Source organism: Rhincodon typus, chromosome 31 (assembly GCF_021869965.1).
Source record: "Rhincodon typus isolate 14 chromosome 31, sRhiTyp1.1, whole genome shotgun sequence".
Taxonomy (NCBI): domain Eukaryota; kingdom Metazoa; phylum Chordata; class Chondrichthyes; order Orectolobiformes; family Rhincodontidae; genus Rhincodon; species Rhincodon typus.
The window spans coordinates 10,775,166-10,798,117 of record NC_063362.1 but is presented as its reverse complement, the minus strand read 5'-3'; the positions used below and the strand labels follow the sequence as shown (position 1 = coordinate 10,798,117).

At 40.6% G+C, this 22,952-nt stretch overlaps 1 protein-coding gene across 3 annotated transcripts in view; it reads right to left on the bottom strand.

Annotated features, from left to right (window-relative positions):
- The window catches only part of LOC109939062 (probable G-protein coupled receptor 153), an 89,043-nt gene that overhangs the window by 6,549 nt on the left and 59,542 nt on the right, over positions 1 to 22,952 (bottom strand). For all 3 annotated transcript variants that reach the window (XM_020537347.2, XM_020537346.2, XM_020537350.2), the window contains exons 5-6: positions 10,961 to 11,150; positions 7,820 to 8,004 (exon numbers count right to left, since the gene is read on the bottom strand). In XM_020537347.2, coding sequence (XP_020392936.1) covers positions 7,820 to 8,004; positions 10,961 to 11,150 — 375 coding nt within the window. The remainder of the gene's footprint in view (positions 1 to 7,819; positions 8,005 to 10,960; positions 11,151 to 22,952) is intronic.

Genomic DNA, 22,952 nt, shown 5'->3' with positions numbered 1-22,952 from the left:
CTACTGTAGGTGATGGTTGACAGTGATGGTAAATCCTCAGGTGGAGACCAAGATGGATTATCTACTCAGTGCCTCTGACTGAAAATTACTGCTCATGATTGAGCCTTATCTTTTGCACTGACATTTTGGGGCTCTACCATCATTGAGGATAAAAATCTTCACGGAGTCTCCTTCTCCAGCTAGTTGTTCAATTGTCCACACCACCTGGATATTGCGTGGAGCTTATATCTTTTAGTGTGCACACAGTCCTGTCCTGCAGCTTCAACAGTTGGGCACACCATTTTCAGGTAAGCCTGATATTGCTCTTAGTACGTTCTCCCTCACTCATCATTAAAGCAGGGGGCTTGGTCATTAGGTTACAATTTCACGTGGTAATGGTGACATGCTGACACAGCATTAAACAGTTCACTTGATTTCAGGAGTGAGAAGACGATCTTATAATATGAGATTGAGTAGGAATGTACTGATATATTCTGGAGCTGGGAAGAATGAGAAGCAATCCCATGGAAACACATGAAGTTCTTAACAGATGCTGAAGGGAGAACCCTCAGCGTGGAAGACCTCATACTAGGCGACACAGACTGGGCTGAAGAAATCAACGATTTAGGGCTGAGATAAGCGGAAATGCCTTCACTCACAGGGGTTGTCAATCTTTGGAATTTTTGACACCAGAAAGATGTGGATAGCCAGGGCTGGATTTTCACAGAGTCCTTATGACTTTCCACGCAGTAAAAAAATGGTGGGCTGAACCTGGATATGAAGTCCATTCATTCCTAAAGACCAATTTTGGTAGCGGGCAAAGGGGGATGGGGCATAAATCACACAGGAGGGAGACCTAGGCTTAGCAGAGTCATTTGAATGCAGTAATGAGTTCAAACAGACTTCATTTTGGCTGTTGCAAAGGCCTTAAGGTGTGGTGTGGGAGCCACAAGTTGGTGGATTAGATGTAAATAACGTTAGAGGGTGGAATAAGGTCTGTATAACTGTCCTGATTAGAAGTTTTTAAAATTGCCCCACTCTTTAAACTTTAAAAACTAACAGGCTACAACTGTCAGTGGATGGCTAAGTCATTGTTTGCAAGTTATATGACAAAAGAAGTATGTGGTCATTCAATATAGATAAAATTCTGTTGGTGTTTCCCTAAGGGCTGTCATTACAGCATTATGAATGCTTGGTTGAGTTTCAAAAGCTACAATTCCTTCAACAGCATTTCCAACTTAACAGTCAGATTGACAGGTTAAAGAGTAAATTTATTATGGCAGTCTTTGCTTTTATAAGGTTTTCAGAACCTGAGGAGATTTAAGATTGAATGGGTCCAATAAACAAGAATTTTCTTTCACTATTAAGTGCATTGGAGTGAAAGTGTTAGAGTTTGAGAAGCTTTAGGTTTCATTTCAACAAAGCTCACAAGTCCTGTCCATGGCAGATACTAAGTGAGTGGTCATGAAGGTGGTGTGTAGTAAATGAGGGGCCATAGGGCTGGGCAAGGGGTGGGGGTGTTGGTTGCTATGTGGTAGGGGACATGAGTTGACATTGAGTTGGCTTGGAGATGACAGTCCATGGAGAGGTGGGTGGGGGCATGAGGGTGAGGAATTGCGGCCGTAGAAACTTATAAAACAACTTGAACAAATTTCTAGAAAACCAAACAGTCTCTAATCAGCCCACCTTAGTACTAGCCCATCCCCATGTCTGCCTATGTTGTGGGCTTCCAAGGTTTGTGTAACCCCACCCACTCTCCCCTCACAGAGCAAACATCACATGTCATGGACCCCTTATTATTAAGATGGGTCCAGAATATCTGGACATTTTCTGACTGGGGAGGCTTGCCTAGGCAGACAAAATCCAGTCTTCATTCATTAAGTATATTGAAAACTAAGATTGATAACCTTTTGGGCACTGAGGGAGGTGATGACGCCGTGGTAACACTACTGGGCCAGTAATCCAGCAGCCAAGGTTCATACCCTACCACAGCAGCTGGCAGAATTCAAATTCAAACAATTGAAACAGAACTGAAAGCTCATAACAATGAGCTTGAAGCTAACAGTGATTGTCATAAACTCCCATCTGGTTCATTGATGTCATTTAGAGAAAGCAATCTGCTGTCCTTACCTCATCTGGCCTAAATGAGACTCCAGATCCACAAAAAAAGTGGTTAACTCTTAATTATCCTCAGAAATGGCCTGGGAAACCATTCAGGTGAAGGGCGATTAGGGATTGGCAGCAAATGCAGGCCTTAGCAGCGTCACCCACATCCCATAGAAGAGTGTTTTAAATCAAAGGACCTAGGTATCGGGGAGACAAGTAGAGTTGAAATTCAGTCCTGATCATTTTGAATAGAGGAACAGGCTTATATGGGCATTTGGCCTGCTCCAGCACCTACTTCCTTTTGGGTTAGTTGGCTGAACAGCTGGTTGTGATGTGGAGTAACACCAACAGCATGAGTTCAATTCCTGCATTGGCTGAGGTTACTATGAAGGGTTCTCCTTCTCAACCTCCTCCCCTTGCCTGAGAAATGGTGACCCTCAGATTAAACCTCCACCAGCTGTCTGTCTCTCTCCCTTATGACAGAGAACAGCCCTATTTCCTACATTCTCACATTATACGGGTGCTAATAGCCATATTCCTCCACAAGGTGGTGACATCCTCAGGAGTGAAAAAAAGGAGAAATTTTTAACCAGAAATAAATGTCTCTGATTTCCCACAAGAAAGTTACATTTTGAAAATAGTTTTAGATTGAAAAACAGACCAAATGAGTTCCATGGGTTACTGGGTAAATAGTATTCTAGTATCTGATTGATAGCAAGAAAAATATTCACAGGGTAGTGTATTTTCCTTTACTAATTCAGGAATGATTGTTGAATTGTTTGTGTTGTTTACACATTGTTATGTTTGGAATTCAGCAGCGCTTGAATTTTTTTACTTAAGATGTTCCAGTTAATCAATTTTCAGATCTGTTTGAGGAAGGAGGGATATGTTTAAATTAGATGGTGCCAGTTAGAATCCAGACAGTGAGTGGGTTTAAAATGAGCGAAGGTTTCTAGAGTATGGATTATGTGATGCTGCCCAGCAGTGTTTTAGATAGTCAGACTCTGGCAGTGACAAAAAGCAGGAATGGACAGGCAGGTCACTTCAAATGGTCTGGATTCTAATCCTGCCCCTCAAAGAGTTGGTGGGAAGCTTTTACCCACCAATCACAGCAGCCATTTCATGAGAAGCCTTCATTAGGAGATGTTACTTGGCTAGAGATATAACTCCCATCCCTCACTCAGACAGAAGCACCACCTCAGGGAGCAGTCAGGTAGAGCTGATTGGTCAGCAGATTCCAGGAAGAGCTAAGCGCAGGATCTCATGGCGAGTAGTGAACGAGAGACCTCACAGTGGGGTGGGGAGAGAGGTCGGAGGATGCAGAGAGTGGTTGGGTGTCTTGATGGTGAGGCCAGGGCAATAGGGAGCACTCGAGCAGTTTGCAGGTGTTGTAGAGGGGAGGCCAATGTGGAAAGGAGGTTTCTTCTCCACCCCCTTTAGGCCCAAGGCCCATGCCCTGCCAGGCTTACCTCTGCCCCTGAAACCCTTCCTGCCAGCCTCAAACCTAAGGCACCAAATAGACCTTTAATTGGTCACTCAATGTCCTCAGTTGGCAGGAGGGTGATGTGGTGCTTTCCCAGGCTTTGCTCGCCTCTGGTAAAATTGCAGATTGAACACGGTCAAACCAGAGATTGTCAGGAAAACCACCTGAGAAATCTTATAGATGCCCTCTGGCACACACCTCCTCCCCAATCTCATTGAGGCTCCATAAAGTTCTGCCCAGAGTTTTAGCAACAGATCAGTGAATGCAGTGATGAGGATGGATAGTGTTAGGATGGTAGAATTAGTCCGTCACTGTGGTGGAGAGAATATAGAGTTAGAAGATCTACTCAAGCTCAAATTAGTGGCAAATCAGCATCTTCCCTGTGAAACATGCCTGTTTATTGCAGTGTCTGCAGAACAATGCAATCCATTACTCAAAATAAATCAGCACAACAGAATCACTGGGCATAATGCTGTCAACATGAAAGAGATAGGCAAACAATAATTATAATATACAGCAGGGTGAAGTTGAAGTAAACCTGCTGAGAGAGAGCTGTCAGAACCAACAATGCCTTCTTTCCCATAGAATGTTAATTTTCATAGAGGATATATAATAACTGTTTTTAACAAACGATATGACATTGAGACTAGTGATTCTTGTAAATAATTTTTGTACGGGTGCTGGCCACTTGTGATAAAATATTTGACCTTAAAATACAGATTATCTTGCGAACAAAATCACTCAAGAGAAAGTAAGAAGATATACTGTAGTATATTCCATCTCTTCATCAACACACAAGCTGAGGGGCAGGAAGCTCAGTAAAGCAAATGTGTCTATATGTTCCAGATCTTCTTGGCTCAACCAAGTGCTCTTGGATTATTTGTTGACTGCTGCAGTGTTCACGTGTACAATGAGCTGCTCAGGTAGGGTCTTCATTTTGTTAGTCGGTGTGCCTCGATGAGCATTCGTTTCAGGTTGGAGATGGGGCTGGTTGATGCAGGGGGCATTGGGTCAAGAGTGAGCTCTTTGAGGAGTGGGGTGAAGGTATCAGATCTGAAAGGGGAGGAGGCCAGTACCTGAGGTGTGGGAACCATTTCACAATATTGTCTAAGATGGGGGCCCAGATGGGAAGTTGGATAGTCAGCAGGTTAAAACTGTGGAACTCCTTACCTCCTTCGGTCTTCCCTTCCTCATAATCTTCTGGCCTTTAAAACCCAACCTTAGCATTACCTAATGACTACTTCCTAATTTATCATGACTTCTTTCCTCTTCTTTTCAATCTTGATGGAATCCTACACTCTAGGCCTCAGCTTCTCAATAGCAAGAAGGAAAGAAAATGCATTTATAGCACCAGTCCCAGGCATGAAAAGACCTATAGCAAAATCAGCCTCCTGGAATTGTACCAAGGCAACACTCCCAGGTATTCGATCTTCCATTACATGGTACTAAGCTGCTTCCCATCATGTGGTAATCCATTAATGACATAAGGCAGCTAAGGACATTTTAAGGAGAGTAATAAGGTCAATCTTGTCCAAAAAAGTTTGCTGCAATTCCAATTTTCCAAAAAACAGATAATCCTAGGTGGGAACTGAGTCAGGGAGGACCCAGCGGATTTGGCATAGCTCCATGAAAATGTGCCAAACGACAAGTCCAGGCACAGTGGGAGTATCTCATTGGCCCACTGGGGAATTCATTTTGCTGGCAGTTTTGAAATTCCTGTTTGTCTTAACATCTGTAAAAACAGTATAAAAGCATATTTTTAATCTTTTCTGCAACTAAATACAATTGGAGAAGCCAGCTCAACAAGAAAACAATTCCAAAATATTATAGCTAAAATCCCCCATATCTTTATGGTGACAGTGACTCTTGCAAACCTGGAAGGTTCCAGATATAACCCTGAGAGCAAAGAAAAATTGGTGAGGGGACCATGAAATGATCACCAAAATGGCAGGAGTGAGGCCTACCTATCGGGTCTGATGGGCAATGGATTAAACCACAGAAGATCGCACTCCAATGAGCGCCATTTCTCTATTTCTGTACAGTTTACTTTGGTGATGTTTATGAATGAACGGCTTCTTAACCAAGAAACCGCAGTGAATGGCCAACTGCAGGTCGTCAGAAAAAGGCTGAAAAGAGTAGAAGGATAAATAAGCCAAATCAAGAAATAGTTAATGCCATAAAAGCTGGATGTTAGAAGTCCATAGCTTATGAGAGAGATGGAGTAATGTTCCACAGTTTGAAGTTCTGAGGAAAAATGAATTAGAGAAAGAGAGTGTGTAATGAATCTTGATTTCAACAGAATGAAGATGCAGGCATAAGGAAGACCATGTCAGACAAAGCACCTGGAAGAGGGAGGAACCCGAGCAGCAATTATTATAGGGTTATGATGAAGAATAAAAACTGAAGGCTAGAAAGGAGTATTCAAACCTCGGTAGGAAATGAATATTTTAAGAAATAAGAGGTTGCTGTGGTGGTGGGAGAAATGCTTGGCATGAAGGAAGAAGTTGTTAGGGGAGCTCCATTACTCATCAGAAAAGATATTGAGGCTGTATCTGCTAATGCGTTATGATGAAGGGTGTCAGCGAATAAACCAGTAACACAACAGCCAATTCAGAATGAGCGTGAAGAAAGGTCAGGATGTTGAAGCTGGAGCGGGAGGCTCAGGTTGATTTAATCTTCTCATCATTGGAGAAGAATATTGCATCTTCAGTTTACTTTGTATTTGAGTAAAGATTCAAGAGGTAAAACTTGTTTGTACTTAATGAAAGTTGAGCCCACAGAGCATACAAATTTAAACATTGAAATATTGGTAAAACTTATTCCATGGGGTTAAATTTATGGCTACCATTTTGAAAACGGTTCAAGTTTTCAAAATGATGAAACTTGGCTAACTTAGACCTTTAAAAATGTCAATCATAGGGCCTCTGAGTAGCAACATTGATTTTACTTCAACTTCTTACTGGGAGGATCAATAATTAATAGAATTGATGTTTGTTTATACACCTCAATATTAAAATCCCACTTCTAAAAATACTGCATGACCCTAATGTTATTAAAGTGTGAAAATCAGTACCTTCTCCCTATGTCCAAAATTCAAGTCATTGATATAAATTCCTGCTCAGGTCACAAATAGTTGATTCCCAACACTTAATGGAATTGTTAAAAGACAGATTATTCACCTCTAACAGTAAGAGTCATTGTTCTTCAAATAAAGATTAAACTTCAAAATTACAGGAAGGAAGTGCCAGCAGGGAAAATCAATTCCTACTCCTTTCATCCTGTCTGAGACAGGAACCCTTGACTTTCCCTTTCATCTTTCTGTACAGTGTCTCCTTTGCTGAATCCCAATCCATTCAGATGTCTACGCCTGAAGATCTGTGCAATAAATCAGCATATCCTATTCCTTCACACCTCACATTTCCCTGTTGTAGAAATGTGAAAATGTTCCCATTCAAATAGATGTCATTTTTCAGGAGGATTTTACATATAAGCATGATTCTAATAATATATAAAATGTGCTAAATTGCAGAATAGTAACAGAAAACATTCTGAAGAATGAAGTAAATTGTTGACTAGCCTATAGTTAAATTACAATGTGGAGATTTTTAAGATGATTGTTATTAGATTACATTTCAGTGGAGCACAAACTAATTCAACAGCTTAAAGGTGACATGATTCCCTGATCAATCATTCATACTTGTGCTTCCCAGCGTGGGAATGGTCTATGTTGGCCAGTAACTATAGGTTCATACTCTATTTGTACTGACTGAGTCTCAGACTGGGATGCCATTGAGACTGCTAAGAGATTTCAGTGGAGGGATTCCTCCACTAGCTCACCATCCATTGGTGGCCTAAATTAGAATGGATGTGGGTGGACACAACTTCTACCTTCTCCCAAAGACACGGCCAATCAACCTGCCAACCCATGGTCTAAAACTACAACTGAAGAAAGGACCACAACATTTACTGTCCATTGAAGGGCATGGGTCAGTGCCTCTAAGGAAGGAGAGGGACAGAGGGGCACACGTGGGGTTGGGGAGTGTGGTGGTGTTGGGGAAACAGAACACACTTACAAAACAAAATCTTAATCTCTACGACTCATAGAGAGGTGGATGACCATAACCAGCAAGCAGAATGAGGAGAACCCCAAAGGCAAATGGTTAGTTTGACTCAATAGCTTGGAGTAAGAGTATATGTTTGAATAACACAAACAGGAATTCTAGTGCCTGGAACCCAGGTTTAGACAGATACCTGTAAATATTGCATCTTATCCTCTTGCATCTCTCTCATTGGGTACACCTGTGGTATTCCCCTTTCCAGGGCTGAGAAGTCATACTTGGCAATACGATCTACTGTCAGGATTTCAGCGGTGCAGTTATACTCATAGGGTCTTTCAAAGAACGAATCTGAGTGAATTGCTCCATCCTGACTGTTTCCTAAAACAAAGAAATTTATCCTATGAGTCATTTTTGATTCAAAATTGTCCAATGCTCCATTTGCAACACATTTTCTTCTAGGAGGCATTGTTAATGAAGCTTGAAATTAAATCAGAAAGTAATTTCAAAATAAATGTTTACACTCAAAGAGTGTGTAATAGTACATTCCACTTGGGAGGTAATCTGCTGAATTAGCAATGAAATTCATTTGGAGATATTAACGCATAGACACACTATGATCTAGACCGTGCTACACATAGAACTACTGCTTGCATATGGTGATGTTTCCTTAGGGACACTGAACATCCTGAACTATGAACAAAATAAGACATCCCCAATCAGCAGGCATTACACACTGGAGCATTGCCTGGAAAGGATCATCCACAGAAAGTTCTGGGTTCAAGACCCACTCCAAAAACTTGAGTGCAAAAATCAAAGCAGACACTATGACGCAGACTGAGGGGTAACTGCAACGTCAGAGGTGCCATCTTGTAGATGTTAATTAAGGCTCCATCACACTCTCATGTCAATACATTGTTCTGTTGGCACTATTCAGAATAACAGCAGGGTGGGGGTTACAACCAGTGTCCTGGCCAATATTTATCCCTCAATCAACATCGCAAAATTAGATTCTGTAGTCATTATCATATTGCTGATTGTGAGAGCTTGCTGTGTGCAAATTCATTGCCTTGTTTTCCAGATTACAAGTAATTTCATTTTAAAAAATACTTCATTGGCCATAAAGTGTTTTAAGACTTCCTGCAATTCTGAAAGACACTATATAAAAGCAAATATTTTGTTGTGTGTCACATTGTAATACAAGCAGCTATTAATGAGTTAACTTTATTAGGGCTTCACCAATGAGGATGACAAAAAACAAATTGGACCTTGCAACAGACTACGGGCTGAATTTCACATTTTTTTTGGCTAAGTCTGAGTTGCATGGAGTTTTTGGAGGGATTTCCATCGTGAGGCATGATGAGTTTTCTCTCTGTACCTTACCAGACTTGCCTCATTAACTACATACAATGTCCCAATTACATCACTAACATCTGATTTTGGCCCATCTTACTACATGCTGTTCCCAGAACAACTAACCACTCAGCAGATCTGGAAATAACCAGCATCCTTTGCACTTGTGCCATCTTTAAAAGTCCTTTGTGCACCTGGACAGGCACTGTCAGTCAAGTTTTGCCCTGCATGAGTCCTGACAAATGCTTTGAGGGCAGGGATCTAGAGGTGCTGCTCGACAGGGTGCTGCAGGGGCAAGATTTCTTCTTCCCCCAGGTCCATCAGTGGGGAACACCACACCACACCATGCCCAACCTAATCTGAAGCTGCCACTCAGGTCAGTACAGACCCTGATATCTGGAGGAATGCACAACACTGTAGGAAGAAGGTCAATGACCTTGGCCGCCCTGCCAGCATAAGTGCCACCTTCTTTTCCCTGATACGTCACAATCACTCTCTCCCTCACACTGTACCCACCTTGTACTAAATCCCATCTACCTTTCTCACTATAATCTGCAACATCTTCCCTCACTTTCTCTGACTCACCCCAACCCCCAACACCACTGACTCTGATGCCCTCTGTGCTGCCCACTCACTCACTAGGGACACGTCTGCCCCTCCACCTGCACCAACAGTGAGAGCTGCACTACACACTCTCATCTCCCGTGATACCTGTCTCTCTCTCATTCCAGGAGGATAACAGCCTCCAGGAGGAAGACCAGTGGTGGAACGCCTGACATTTGGCTCTTTGACCCTATGAGGAGAGGATCATGACTCTGTCCACTCTGAATGGCTGTGTATCAGAGGATGGCCTAGTCTTACTGTGCCAGGGCCCCTTGAGCAAAGGCTTCCTCTCCCTTGATTGAAACCTGATGACAATCATAACAAGCTTCCTTTGTGTCTGCACTGAACAGCACAACAAGACAGCAGTAATCTGAGTCTAGTATCTCTGGCTGAGGGGGCAAAGTGCAAAAAAGTCAATGCAAGGCGATGCAAGGCAGGGATGCTATGAGTATCCAGGTTGGCTCAGAGTGAGTGCTACCACAGTGAGTGAAGAGCCCGGAGATACAGCCTGGTCCACTCCATAAGCTGAGAGTGTGTCCCTGAATGCACAATGTCCTTACTGCAGTGTAACGATGATAGTTATCAGTGCAGCCCACGTGCAGCACTGAAAGGCAGAAGTGTCCTGTAAGTAGATTGGCGATGTGCCACAGGAGCTCTTAGAGGCTGGCACGTGTCAATGGGATGCATGTGGATGGTGCCCATGGAGTGTGCCCTGAAATGCTTGACCCCATTGTCCAACATGGAAGTCCTTCGGAGCAAGCAGTGAGCTGAATTTGCCTGCTCTGGTTTCCATGTTGAGTTTTTTTCTCATCTAGCATGTTTGACAGGTTTGGTAAGATAGCAAAATGGTGTAATTAATGGATTATTAGTTAACTAAGTGTCAATAAGGCATTGGTCAAGGAATAATCCTCCTTAATTAATTACTGCCCTACTTCTTACACACCAAATTTTTTGTGAAAAGCATAGAAGATGGAGTGAGATGCTGCCATCAAGTCGGCTTTACCAAACGTTTCAGTGGATTCTGCCACAAAGCTTACTGTAGCCCACGTCACTCAGAACCCTATAAGATTCTGCCCATTGTCTTTTTGTCTTCGTTCAGTGTTGTAGAAGACTGCACCATGTCCTACATACAGAAACAGCAGAGATAGAACAATATGCTATACGTACACAGAGACGTTGTACAGACTGATCCCTTTATTAAACAGTGGACAATGCACAGGCTGTACATAGTGGCACTGCAGTGCACCAATTCAGTGTATCTCACACAAGCTGCTCACATAAACTTAGGACAATGACTTTAAATGGACAAAATTTAAAAGATAAATTGACGGCACTAATTGATATTAACTGTGCACAAAATTCAATAAAGAAGGAAGATTACCTTCATCTATTTCATCATTGGACATAATAGCTACACATTTTTCCCAGACACTCTTTACATCAGCCCTGTAGCGGTCACAAGCCCAAAGGAACAATGGCAGGAGAATAGACTGCACTATGGAGCACCACAGGAAACACAACACCATCCAAGTGTAAGAGGTATCATACTTGAGGCTTGCAAAGCTCACCACCTGGAAAACAGAAAGGAAAAGTTCATTTGAATCTGAGGAGCTCAGGAACAGTCTAAAACACATATTCCAATTCAAACTCCGATGTTATGGCTTGACCCATAAAAGGTTTGTTCTTTTACACACTGTAATCTCCCCCACCCTTCCTTTATTGAAGGTACTGTTCACAGACAAATCCACAGATGTTGGTGACACATTGATACTTCATTCAAATGCATGATGTCCACCAAGACCAAGTAAGAGCCTCACCTGTGAATGTCAACAGGTATCACAGATGAATCCGGTCTTGTCGTCACCTCAATATCAAGTATGAATGGGAAACAATGGTGATCCTGGCTCATATCATTGAAACTGCAGCCCAACTGTCACCAGTTCTGGTGAGTTGGCTCAATAATGACTGGGGATTCCCAATTTACCCAATTCAATTTCATTATGTGGGGCACAGCATAAACTTCACACTCACTATAAAGGTAGAAATGGTTTGGTAGACTCAGGTATGATCTACAATTGTGATGCTACCCAGCTTCATAACTGGATTCCCATTAAAGAAATCACACTTCTTAATATTCATCTTCTATGTTACCAGCACTGCACTGTGCAGTTTAAATATTCTGTGAACTCACTGGTTGGAATGTGATGCCCTTGTTCAAGAAGGGAGGGAGGCAGAAACCATGAAGCCTATAGGCCAGTTGGTCTATCATCTAATGTTGTGAAAATGCTAGAGTCCATTCTTAAGGAAGAAATAGCTAGACATTTAGAAAAGCCTGACACAATCAAACTGAGACAACATGGTTTTTTGGTAATCATGTTTGACAAATCTGCTAGCATCTTGAACTAGACTGGTCAAATCCAGAACATGACATGTAAATAATCCAAGGCTGCAAACAAAGTGATTGGTTCAGGCTCTAACTGAGGAGAAGCCAATTTAGGATTGATGCCAGGCAAGTTATTTTTGATTCATCACAGGATGACAGCATTGCTGGCTAAGGTGGCATTTATTGCCCAGAGGGCAGTTCAGAATCAACTATATTGTTGTGGGCCTGGAGTCACACGTAGGCCAGACCCAGTAAGGATGGCAGTTTCCTTCCCTAAAGGGCATTAGTAAACCTGATGATGGATTCATGGTCATCATTAGACTCTTAAATCCAGACTTTTATTGAATTCAAATTCCACCATCTGCTGTGGCAGGATTCGAATCTGGTTCCCCAGAACACCACCTTGGTCTCTGGATTAACAGTCCAGCGATAATACCACCAGGCCATGACCTCCCACAGTTAAGCAGCACTTGTAGCAAGTTTCTGTGTGGGGTGATGAAAGCAAAAGTCTTGGAGGTAAACTGCAAATCTTTATGTTTGGACTGACCTGTGAGGAAGAGTGGATTAAACATCAAGTGTGTGGTCCCTTTAAATTATTTTGCAAGACCAAAGATGTGGAGGTTAGGTGAATTAGCCATGGGAAATGCAGGGTTACAGGGACAGGATGGGGTGGGTCTGGGTGGGATGCTCTTCAGAGGGTCAGTGCGGATTTGATGGGCTGAATGCCCTGCTTCCACACTGTAGGGATTCTATGAAGCCTGGCCACTCCTATTTTGTAAGGCAGGATTTATGAAGAGAGCTGTCAGCAGTTTATTTGGCCTGAGGAAGAAATTGATTCCCATTACATTGATGGATTCTGTTTATCCACAAAGCATTCATGTTGAATTGACATAAGTCTTATCAAATAAACTCATAAATCCAAGACAGTAGTTGTTCTAAAGGAAGAGTTACTTAAATTACTACATGCAAGACCAATGGATTTTAGATTCAATTCAATAATAAAAGCCATGCAAAGATCACAGCTCACAGTGCCAGATGCTTCAGAGCAATGAGTGACTCATCCCTTCATGATCTGGGACCTTGCTGGTCAGTGTAGTGAAACAAATGAGAATAATACTGGATTAAGCACCAAAGCATGTTGGTGAGTCATGCCACAACTAAGCACTGATTCAAAAATACAAAAAGACAGTAGCATAGTCACTGACACCAACTCCATTTGAATTTAATATTTAGTTCATTGACTGTCTTCCCCAGTCCACACACACCAACTGTAAAGTAGATGAACATAATCACTTTGTCTTGCCTCTCTGATGCTGTTTTAACCCTCAATAGCATGTATTGAAATATCTCAGCATGTCAGGGCCTATCTCAGGCTGCAGCTAGTATGAAGTTCCAGCTTCAAATGAAGACATGAGATGATCCCGTACACAGCCTAATGCCACAACAGCAGCTTGTACCATGGTATTGATAGGTGTGGGGCTGGCGAGTGAGGATGGGTTATTTGATTCCCTCATTTACAATGTGGGTGGTACAATACAGTGATACAGAGATCTCTATTTGAAAGGTCCATGCAGTTCCTTGTATTGGTTCTCAGAATGTAGGATATCTAGGACTAGAAGGCACAGTTTGAAAAATAAGGGATAAAAGCAAAATATTGCAGATGCTGGAAATCTGAAACAAACACAGAGAATACTGGAGAAACTCAGCACATCTACATGCATCTGTGGAGAAAGAAACAGATTTAATATTTTGAGTCTAGTGTGACTCTTATTTGAAGAGTTATGAAGAGGAGTTACACCAAACTCAAAACATCAACTCCTGTTTGTCTCTCCACAGATGCTGCCAGACCTGCAGAGTTTCTTTAGCATGCTCTGTGATTGTTTTAAAAACTATGGGGACTCCCATTTAAGACTGAAATATTATTTTCTTATTTCAGAGAGCATCAGTAGTCTTTGGAATTCTCTTCCCTGGACAAGGCAGGCAGGGTCACTGACAAAGTTTAAAAGGCACTCGGCAATGGCTTAGTGGTATTATTGCTAGACTATTAAACCAGAAACTTAGGAAATATTCTGGGGACCCAGATTTGAATCTCACCATGGCAGATTCAATAAATATCTGGACCCAGGAGTCCAACAGTGACCACGAATCCATTGCTGATTGTCAGAAAAATCCATCTGGTTCACTAATGTCCTTTAGGGAAGGAAATCTGCTGTCCTTACCTGGTCTGGCCTACATGTGACTAGAGACCCGCAGCAATGTGGTTGACACTTAACTGTGCTCTGGGCAATCAAGGATGGGCAATAAGTACTGCCTGGCCAGTGCCCTCATCCTGTGAATGAATGAAAAAAAAAGTACATGACACTATGACTTATTTGATTGGGGGTGGTGATGCAGGAATGTGGAGCTATAGCCACAATCGGATTAGGCACAATCTTATTGAATGGTGGAAGATGCTCAAGTGACCAAATGGTGTACTCCTGTTGCTACTTATTACGATTTGATTTACTGCCTATTCTAGTTGCCCTGAGAAAACAGTCTTACTGACCTGTACAGTCAACGTGATGGTGATGGTGCTCCCATGATGGTAAAGACAGGGAGTCCCAGAATTATTAACTCAGCAACAATGAAGGGAGTGTGATATATGTCTGACAAAAATATTTTGGCTTGGAAGAGATGACATTTCTGCAATCTTACTGCCCTGTCTTTCCTTGTGTAAGTTGCTGCAATGCATCCTTCAGGTTGAACGTAGCGGGGTCACAGTGTGCCCCTGGAAGAGGGGATGGAATTGAGGTCAGTACATGAGCATTAATTAGGAAAGATATTTTTTCATGAATGGCACTGAGCTTTTGTTGGAGCCACACCTATCTGAGGCAAAGATGAAAATTCTATCCACATGACCCTCCCAAAAAGTGAAAATTAATTCGGTCAAGAGCTTTACCTTGAGAAACTCCAGCAGTAATCTAATGGGTCTTATGATTGGCATCTAACGACCATGAGCACCTTCCAAAGTGTCAGCTATCACTTTAACGAGAAGAGAGCTTTCCTACTGATTCCCACTAACTTCAATGCAAACCCATTACTCATTAGTGCTGCTTCTCTTTCCTTTTGATCTTTTTCAATTCTACATGAAACAACAGTGACATTAATATGATAACAGTATTTATAAAACACCATTAATATAATAAAACAACCAAGGTGCCTCACAGACCATTATCAAACCAAATTTGACACTAAATGTCAAACATTTGTAAAGGTGACCAAAGCTTGGCCAGTAGGTTATCATCTGCAATCTCTCGTGCCAAGGTTGATTCTTCCTTGCAGATGGATGGGTACTGAGATGTCAGTGTTAGCTCTGCGTTTTCAGATGGCCTACAAGCCCTGTCTTAGCCTTGCAGCTTCTCCCACAGTGAGGACAGCAATTGTTAGCCAGTAGATGCATTTGAAAATTGTTGCCATGAGCAGTTCCCCTTTCCACCTGCCTCACCCATGTCTTTCAGGAGCTGTTCCTGTTGATTGGAAGGTCTTGATGGCATTTTTGATGGTGGAGTGCCATTTTGTTATGATTGGGCATTAGCCTTCCGTGTATTGATGCTAATAGAGCAGATGTTCATAAAGGCTTTCAAATTGTCTTCTAACTCTTCTTAAGGGCTTATGGTAACTGTGGCCTCGCATGCATCCCTGATTTTAACCACTTCACCACTGCTGCAAGTGCCTTCAGTTGCCTAGAGCCCAAAGTTCTGCAATCCCTACCACACACACACACACGCATAAACACACACACAGACACATGCGCATAAACACATACACACACACACACCTCTGCCCCTTTACATCGCCTTCCTCCTTTAAAATTCTCTTTATCAGCTGTTAGACATCTGTCTGATTAACTCTTATGTAATTTTGTGTTACGTTCTGTTTTCTAATACTCCTATGAAGCACTTTTGGACAGTTTAGTCTTTAAAGGCATTACATAAATGTGGGTGTTTTTGTTGTCACCTTCATGGTAATGCAGATATGTGGTCAGAAGCTCACCTTGAGGGCATTAAATATTGTTTGATGGATCGTCATACAAAGTCTGTGATCTATACACATAATAATATCAATTATTTAGATCACAAGTTTTGAACTAGTGGCATGTTGATTTTGGTCTACGTGTATAAGGGGGGGTTTAATAATTAACTTGTCACTCTTTCTGGAACCATAATTTTGAAACAAATATATGAGAGGCCAGCTCAAAGAGTGACAATGGGAATTTGTATTGAGAGTGTTATGATCAAATAGGGTAGATATTGAAATGCACTGGCTTGCTTTTGATGTAGAAGAATCAGGAATTGAGTTGTTTTCTTTACTTGCAGGAAAAACCTATAAATTGGAAAGCTTTATGCTTCAGTTTTTAGAAGTCCTAGTTGTGATTAGTTGCAAAAACAGTTTCTCTTGTACAAAGAAGTTAGTTGAATACAGTTAGGAAACAAGTTATCTCAAGTGTAACGGTTTTAGTTTGAAAATACCAGATCAGAGGTATTAGGTCAAAAATCTGAATAGGTTATTTGAAGCTAAGAAAGTCTAAGCTCAGTTATGTGAATAATCAAGGAAGATGCTTTCAAACTCTCAAGACTGGGAATTGAAAGAAATGGTTAAGCCAAACCTGTAGATGTGATAGAAAAGGGAATTGTTTTTGTTATTTGAGTCCTGTAAAGTGATGATGTAGGGAATACAATCATGTTTTTACCATGTGTTGTGAAATCTTTTAAATTGTGCTATATGCAAATAGCTTGGTTTGTTCTATTTTACCTCTATTTCTTTTGCATAATAGACTTCTGTTTTAATGTTCAAATCAAATCTGCAGCATTGCACGTTTGTGTGCCAGTGAAAGAGCATTTTGTTAAATAAAAAAAATACAAAACATGATCTATCAAGTAGATTTCCGTCTGCCCAGTAGTATCATCAGCTGAGATCATAACAAGTTTGGGTTCTTACATGATTTTAATTCACTGGATTTAATAGAGCTCTGTGTCTTTCTTTTTATAATAACGGGTACAAGGTGGTTCTGGACACAAATAACTGTGTTATGGTGACATTTATTGCATTAATTTTAAAGATGGCTTTGAATGTTGCCAAGAGTTTTCTGGAAATGGAAGATGTAACAGTGGATTATTTGAATTTTTTGACCAAAGCTAAACTGAGAAAGTTAGCAAATAAATTGAAGGTAGAAATGAAAGCAGGAACTCATAAAGATGAGTTGTTTCAAGTGATTTAGAAATTGAAGAAGGGGAATCTGAAATAGGCATGTCCCAGCTGGAATTAGCGATTGGAAAGTTAGAAATGAAAAAAACATAAACTTGACATTGAGAAAGAAAGGAAAATGAAATGACTTGAGTTCGAAGAAAAACGGAAGATAATAGAAAATGAGGAAGAAGAGGAGCACAGGGAGATGGACATTTTTTAAAAATTGAATTCCAAAAGGATAGGAATATTAAACAACATGAGTTGGCCATGCGAACAGTTTAATGATGGAAGGAATAGGTAACCGATTAGAGGATGAATCTGATTCCAATGATGGATTTCATTTAACTAAGAGGTTTTTTAATTCATTCATGGGATGTGGGTGTCAGAATTTGTTGCCCATTCCTAGCTGCCCTTGAAAAGGTGGTAATGTGTTGCCTTCTTAAACCACTGCAATCCATGTGTTGCAGGTACACCCATAGTGCTCTTAAGGAGGGAATTCTGGGATTTTGTGTAATCCCAGTGAAGTAACAGTGTTAATATTTCCAAGTTAGGATGGTAAGTGGCTTGGAGGAGAACTTGTAAGTGGTGGTGTTCCCATGTATCAGTTGCCCTTGTCTTTCTAGATAGAAGTGGTCATGAGTTTGAAAGGTGCTGTCTACAGTTCTTTAGTGAATTTCTGTTGTGCATCTTGAGCATAGTAAATACTGCTGCTATTGGGTATTACTGGTGGTTGAAGTGGATGTTTGTGGATTTGGTGCTATTGTAACCATTGTATTTATGTATTCAGTTGTGTTTCTGATCAATGGTAACTCCAGGAATTCGATAGGGGAGGATTCAGTGATTGCTAAACTATTGAATGTCAAGGGACGGTGGTTACATTTTATCTTATTGGAGATGGTAATTGTCTGCCTTTTGTATGGTTTGAATGTTACTTGCCATTTGTCAGCTCAAGTCTGGATATTTTCCAGATCTTGTTGCATTTGAACATGGACTCCTCCAGTATCTGAGAGGTCACAAACAGTGTTGAACATTGTGCAATCATTGCAAACATCCCCACTTCTGACCTTATGATGGAGGGAGGGAAGGTCATTGATGAAGCAGCTGAAGATGGTTGGGCCTAGGCCAATACCCTGAGGAACTCCTGCAGAGATGTCAGGAGCAGAGATGACTGATCTCCAACAATCATGACCATCTTCTTTCGTGCCAGGTATGACGCCAACCGCTGGAAAGTTTGTCCTCTGATTCCCATTGATTCCACTTTTGCTAGAGCTCCTTAATGTCAGTCAAATGCAGCCTTAGTATCAAGAGCTGTCACGATCACCACAACTCTACAATTCATCTCTTTTATCCATGTTTGAACCAAGGCTGTAATGAAATCAGGAGCTGAGTGGCCCTGGCAGAACCCAAAATGGGCGTCACTGATCAGGTTATTTCTGAGCAGGTCCTGTTTGATAACACTGTTAATGACACCTTCCATCACTTTACTGATGATTGAGAGTAGACAATTTTTCACATTGTCAGGCAGTGACAATGTATTGTAACTGTACTGGAAGAGCTTGGCTCGGGGATATGGCAAGTTCTGCAGCACAAGTCTTCAGTACAATTGCTGTTAAGTTGTAAGAGCCCATAGCCTTTGCTATCCAGTGCCTCCAACCAAGTTTTGATATCACATGGAGTGAGCTGGAGACTAGCATCTGTGGTGAGGGGGACCATTGGAGGAGGCTGAGGTGGATCATCCACTGGGCACTTCTGACTGAAGATTATTGCAAATGCTTCAGCTTCATCTTTTGCACTGATGTGTTGGGCCTTTCCACCATTGAGGATGAGGATATTTGTGGAGACTCCTCGTCCCATTAGTTGCTTAATTGTCCACCACCATTAAGGATTGGATGTGGCAGAACTGCAGAGCTAAGACTCAATTCATTGGCTGTGGGATCGCTTAGCTCTATCACTTTTTCTGCTTTTGCTGCTTGGCGTGCAATTAGTCTTGTTTGGTAACTTCAACAGGTTGACACCTGGTCTACTCTTGGTACCTAAATTTACAGACGGGGGTGTCAAAAGGTATTTTATCTCATTAGAAAAGGTAGCCGAAAGAATGATGTGACCAAAGGATCGCTGAAGGATATTCAGACTTTAATGTTACAGGATATTTTGACAGATACAGCTCTGACAGTGTACGCCAGTTTGTCAGAAGACAATCACCAGAGTACAAAACTGTCAGAAAAGCAATACTCAATGGTAATGAGTTTGTCCATGAAGCTCATCAATTAAAACTGAGGACTACAAGAAATAAATCTGATCAGACATTTTTTAAATTTGCAAGGAAGGAAGAAATGCTGTGGGATCAGTGGTTTGGACCATTCAAGCTGGAGAAAGATTTTGAAAATGTGAGGGCAATTTTGATCATTGAAAAGCTCAGAAATAGCATTCCTGCAAATGTATCCATTTATTGAGATGAATATCAAGTATTAAAGTATTAAAAATGAAAGAGGCAGCTGTTCTTCCAGGTATATATGGTATCTATGATAATGTGTTTATATTGTAATAAGACTGGACTTACCAAAGCTAGAAGTGATTGCAGTAAAGGAAGGTCTGTAGAATCTTCAGAAAAAGGACATCAGGAAAGGAAACAGATAATAAACTACAGTAGCAGTACAAAGAGAACATTTTTTTTTAGAATATACTAAGAAGGGAGAGAAAGTTCAGGACAGTCAAGAAAATTATTTTTCAAAATATTAACATGGAGAAAAAGACTATTGGAGGCTCTGCACATCATATTTCATGTTCTTTATACTTCAAATCAAGAAGATAAGCCATTAAAGATATTGAGAAACACTGGAGTATGTCAGTCACTGATGTTGGGAATGGCATTATTTGTCTTTCAGAGGGATCAATGAAGGAACAAGTATTATTTGAAGACATGCTTGGAGGTTACAAATCAGTCTGATTGATGCATTAAAGGGTGATCTAATAAATGAGAAATTACAGTGAGTGTAGTGAAACAAATTCCTATTGAAGTGGCTGACTTTATTTTCAGAAATGATTTGCTATGTTCAAGGATACTGGCATCACTGAGGTTATTGGACCTACCAGTGGAGGCAAAAGAAGCTGAAATGTTGCAAGAGGAGTATGTTAGGTTGTTTCTTGCCTGTGTTGTGACTAGATCTCAGGCCCATAGAATTAGATAGGAAGCAAAGGAGTCTATGAAACAGAAAGATGATTTGGAATTTCAATTATTACATTTTTGAAAATTTAACTGCAGAAAGATGAAGGTAAAGAGAATGTAGAAATGTAACAAATGGATTCAGAATTAGAAGAATTATACCAGTCTACACAGGAATTGAATCGAAAACAATACTTGTGTATTATTATTTGATAGACAAAGTACAATGAGGAAAAGGAGACCACCTGTTGGTAGCTGGTGGCAGTGGTCCAACTGAATATTGTAACAGAATTTTACATTAGAAATCCCTATGGCAGTTCACTTGGATATTAGGAGAACAGACCAAAATATTAAAATATTTTTATTGGTCAGGATTACATAACGACGCAATCAGGTTTTGCCAGACATGCTACACACCTCAGGTAGCAGGAAAACTCCAACCCTCAATTATACCTGTGCCTTTAATTCTGATACCAATTTTAGAAGAACTGTTTAGCAGGGTCTTACAGGTTGTTTGAGCCTCTACCTAGAAACAGGTGTAGGAACAAATAGATATAACACAGTGTGGAGCTGGAGGAGCACAGCAGGCCAGGCAGCATCAGGGGAGCAGGAAAGTTGATGTTTTGGGTCAGAACTCTTCTTCAGAAATGCTCCTCCAGCTCCACACTGTGTTATCTCTGACTCCAGCATTGGCAGTCCTTACTATCTCCATAAGAACAAATATATTTCAATGATTATGGATGCTTCCACAAGATTTCTTGAAACAGTGCCCTGACGAAAAATTACTACAAAAATGGTAGTAGAAACATTTGTTCATTTTTTGTAACAAGGTATGGGGGGATTACACAAAGAAATACAATCAGATTGAAGTTCAAATTTTATGTCACATATATTCGAAGAAATGGTGACTAGTTTGAGAAATCAAAAATATTACATCTTCTATTTAGCATCCACAGTCTCGAGGTACATTAAAAACATCACATCAAACTTTGAAGACCACGATTTGAGCTTATTGTCAAATATGCCCTAATGATTGGGATATGGGAATTCCTTTGTTACTGTTTGCTGTTTGGGATGCCCCTAATGAGTCCACAGGATATAATCCTTCAGATCAAGCGCTTGGGTATGAAGTGAATGGACTACTTAAATTGATTAAAGAAAAGTTGATAAAACAAAGCTCAGAGACTATAATTCCAGCCTATATTCTGAGTTTGAGAGAAACTGACCAAAGCATGACAGTTGTTGAAAAAGCATTTGAATAAACGCTGAACCAACAATTGAAACTGCAACAGATAGAAATGCCAAAGTTTGAAATTTTGTTGCTGGAAACAGAGTGTTATAATTGCTACCCATCTCCGGGTGATTTAATAAAAGCAAGATTCACTTTATCAAATCAAAACAGAACTCAATTATGTAAATTATACAGTAAGTACTCCAAACAGAAGAAAGAATGAGTGAGTGTATCATGTTAACATGTTAAAGAGATATTATGACAGGGATGATAGGAGAAAAGAGCACTTGTGATATTAAATGAAGGAGAGAGTAAAATAGAAACATCAGAACAATTGGATAATGAATCAGAAATTGAAAATTCAAACGTTGACGCTCCTGCAATCAGATTGGATAATAGAGGTGTTTAAAAGGTTAGAAAGCACAATATTTTATTTTCCAGAAAACTATAAAAGTAACTTGTAAAGGCTATTGCAGAATCGTAAGTCAATTAGAGTGAATTGGCCAGGAAAATCATTTTTTGATGTTCATGATGTTAATGTGGAGACTGCTTTGTCTTTATGGACTCAATGCAGAGGTATTAGCTCAAGTGAGGGAAGAGATTAAGTTCATGATGGACAATGACATTATTGAACCAAATCATAGTAGCTGGAGCTCACCTATGGTGATAATGCCAAAGCTAGATGGGTGATAAAGATGGTACTGATTATTGTAAAGTCAACGTTGTAACAAAAATGGACTCATATCCTATCCCAAGATTGAAAGACTGCATTGAACAAATTGGACACGCATGATGTTAAAAGGATATTGTTAAGGCTGTTGACTCTACAGCCAAAGAAAGTTTTTGTAATAGATGCTTGGACTTAATCAATGTAAAATTATGCTGTTTTGAATGAGAATGAACTAGCAATGTTCCAATGATGAACAGATAAAGTCATTGAAGGGTTATGTAACTGTGTTGTTTGCACAAAGACTCGGTTTTTTTTAGGCAAACTTGAAAAGAAAAGAAAGACTGGTCCAGAGGTAAGAGCCTGTGGGATCCAAGGCAGGCAAACTGGATCAATAACTGGCTTTCAAATAGGAGGGAAAGAGTGAAGTGAGGGTTATTTTTGTAATTGGAACCTGTAACCAAGCAGTGTAACACAGGGATCAATGCTAGGACAGTTGCGGTTTGTGATGTATTAAAGACTTGGATGTGAATATAGAAGGTTTAATTAATAAGTTTTCACATGTCATAAAAATTAGGTTGATAGGGAGGATGGTCTCAGGCTATAGCCTGATATTGATCTGCTGGTAAATTGAGCAGAACAATGGTAAATGGAATTTAATCCTGATAATTGTGAGGTTTTCCATTTTGGGAGGTTTAACAAG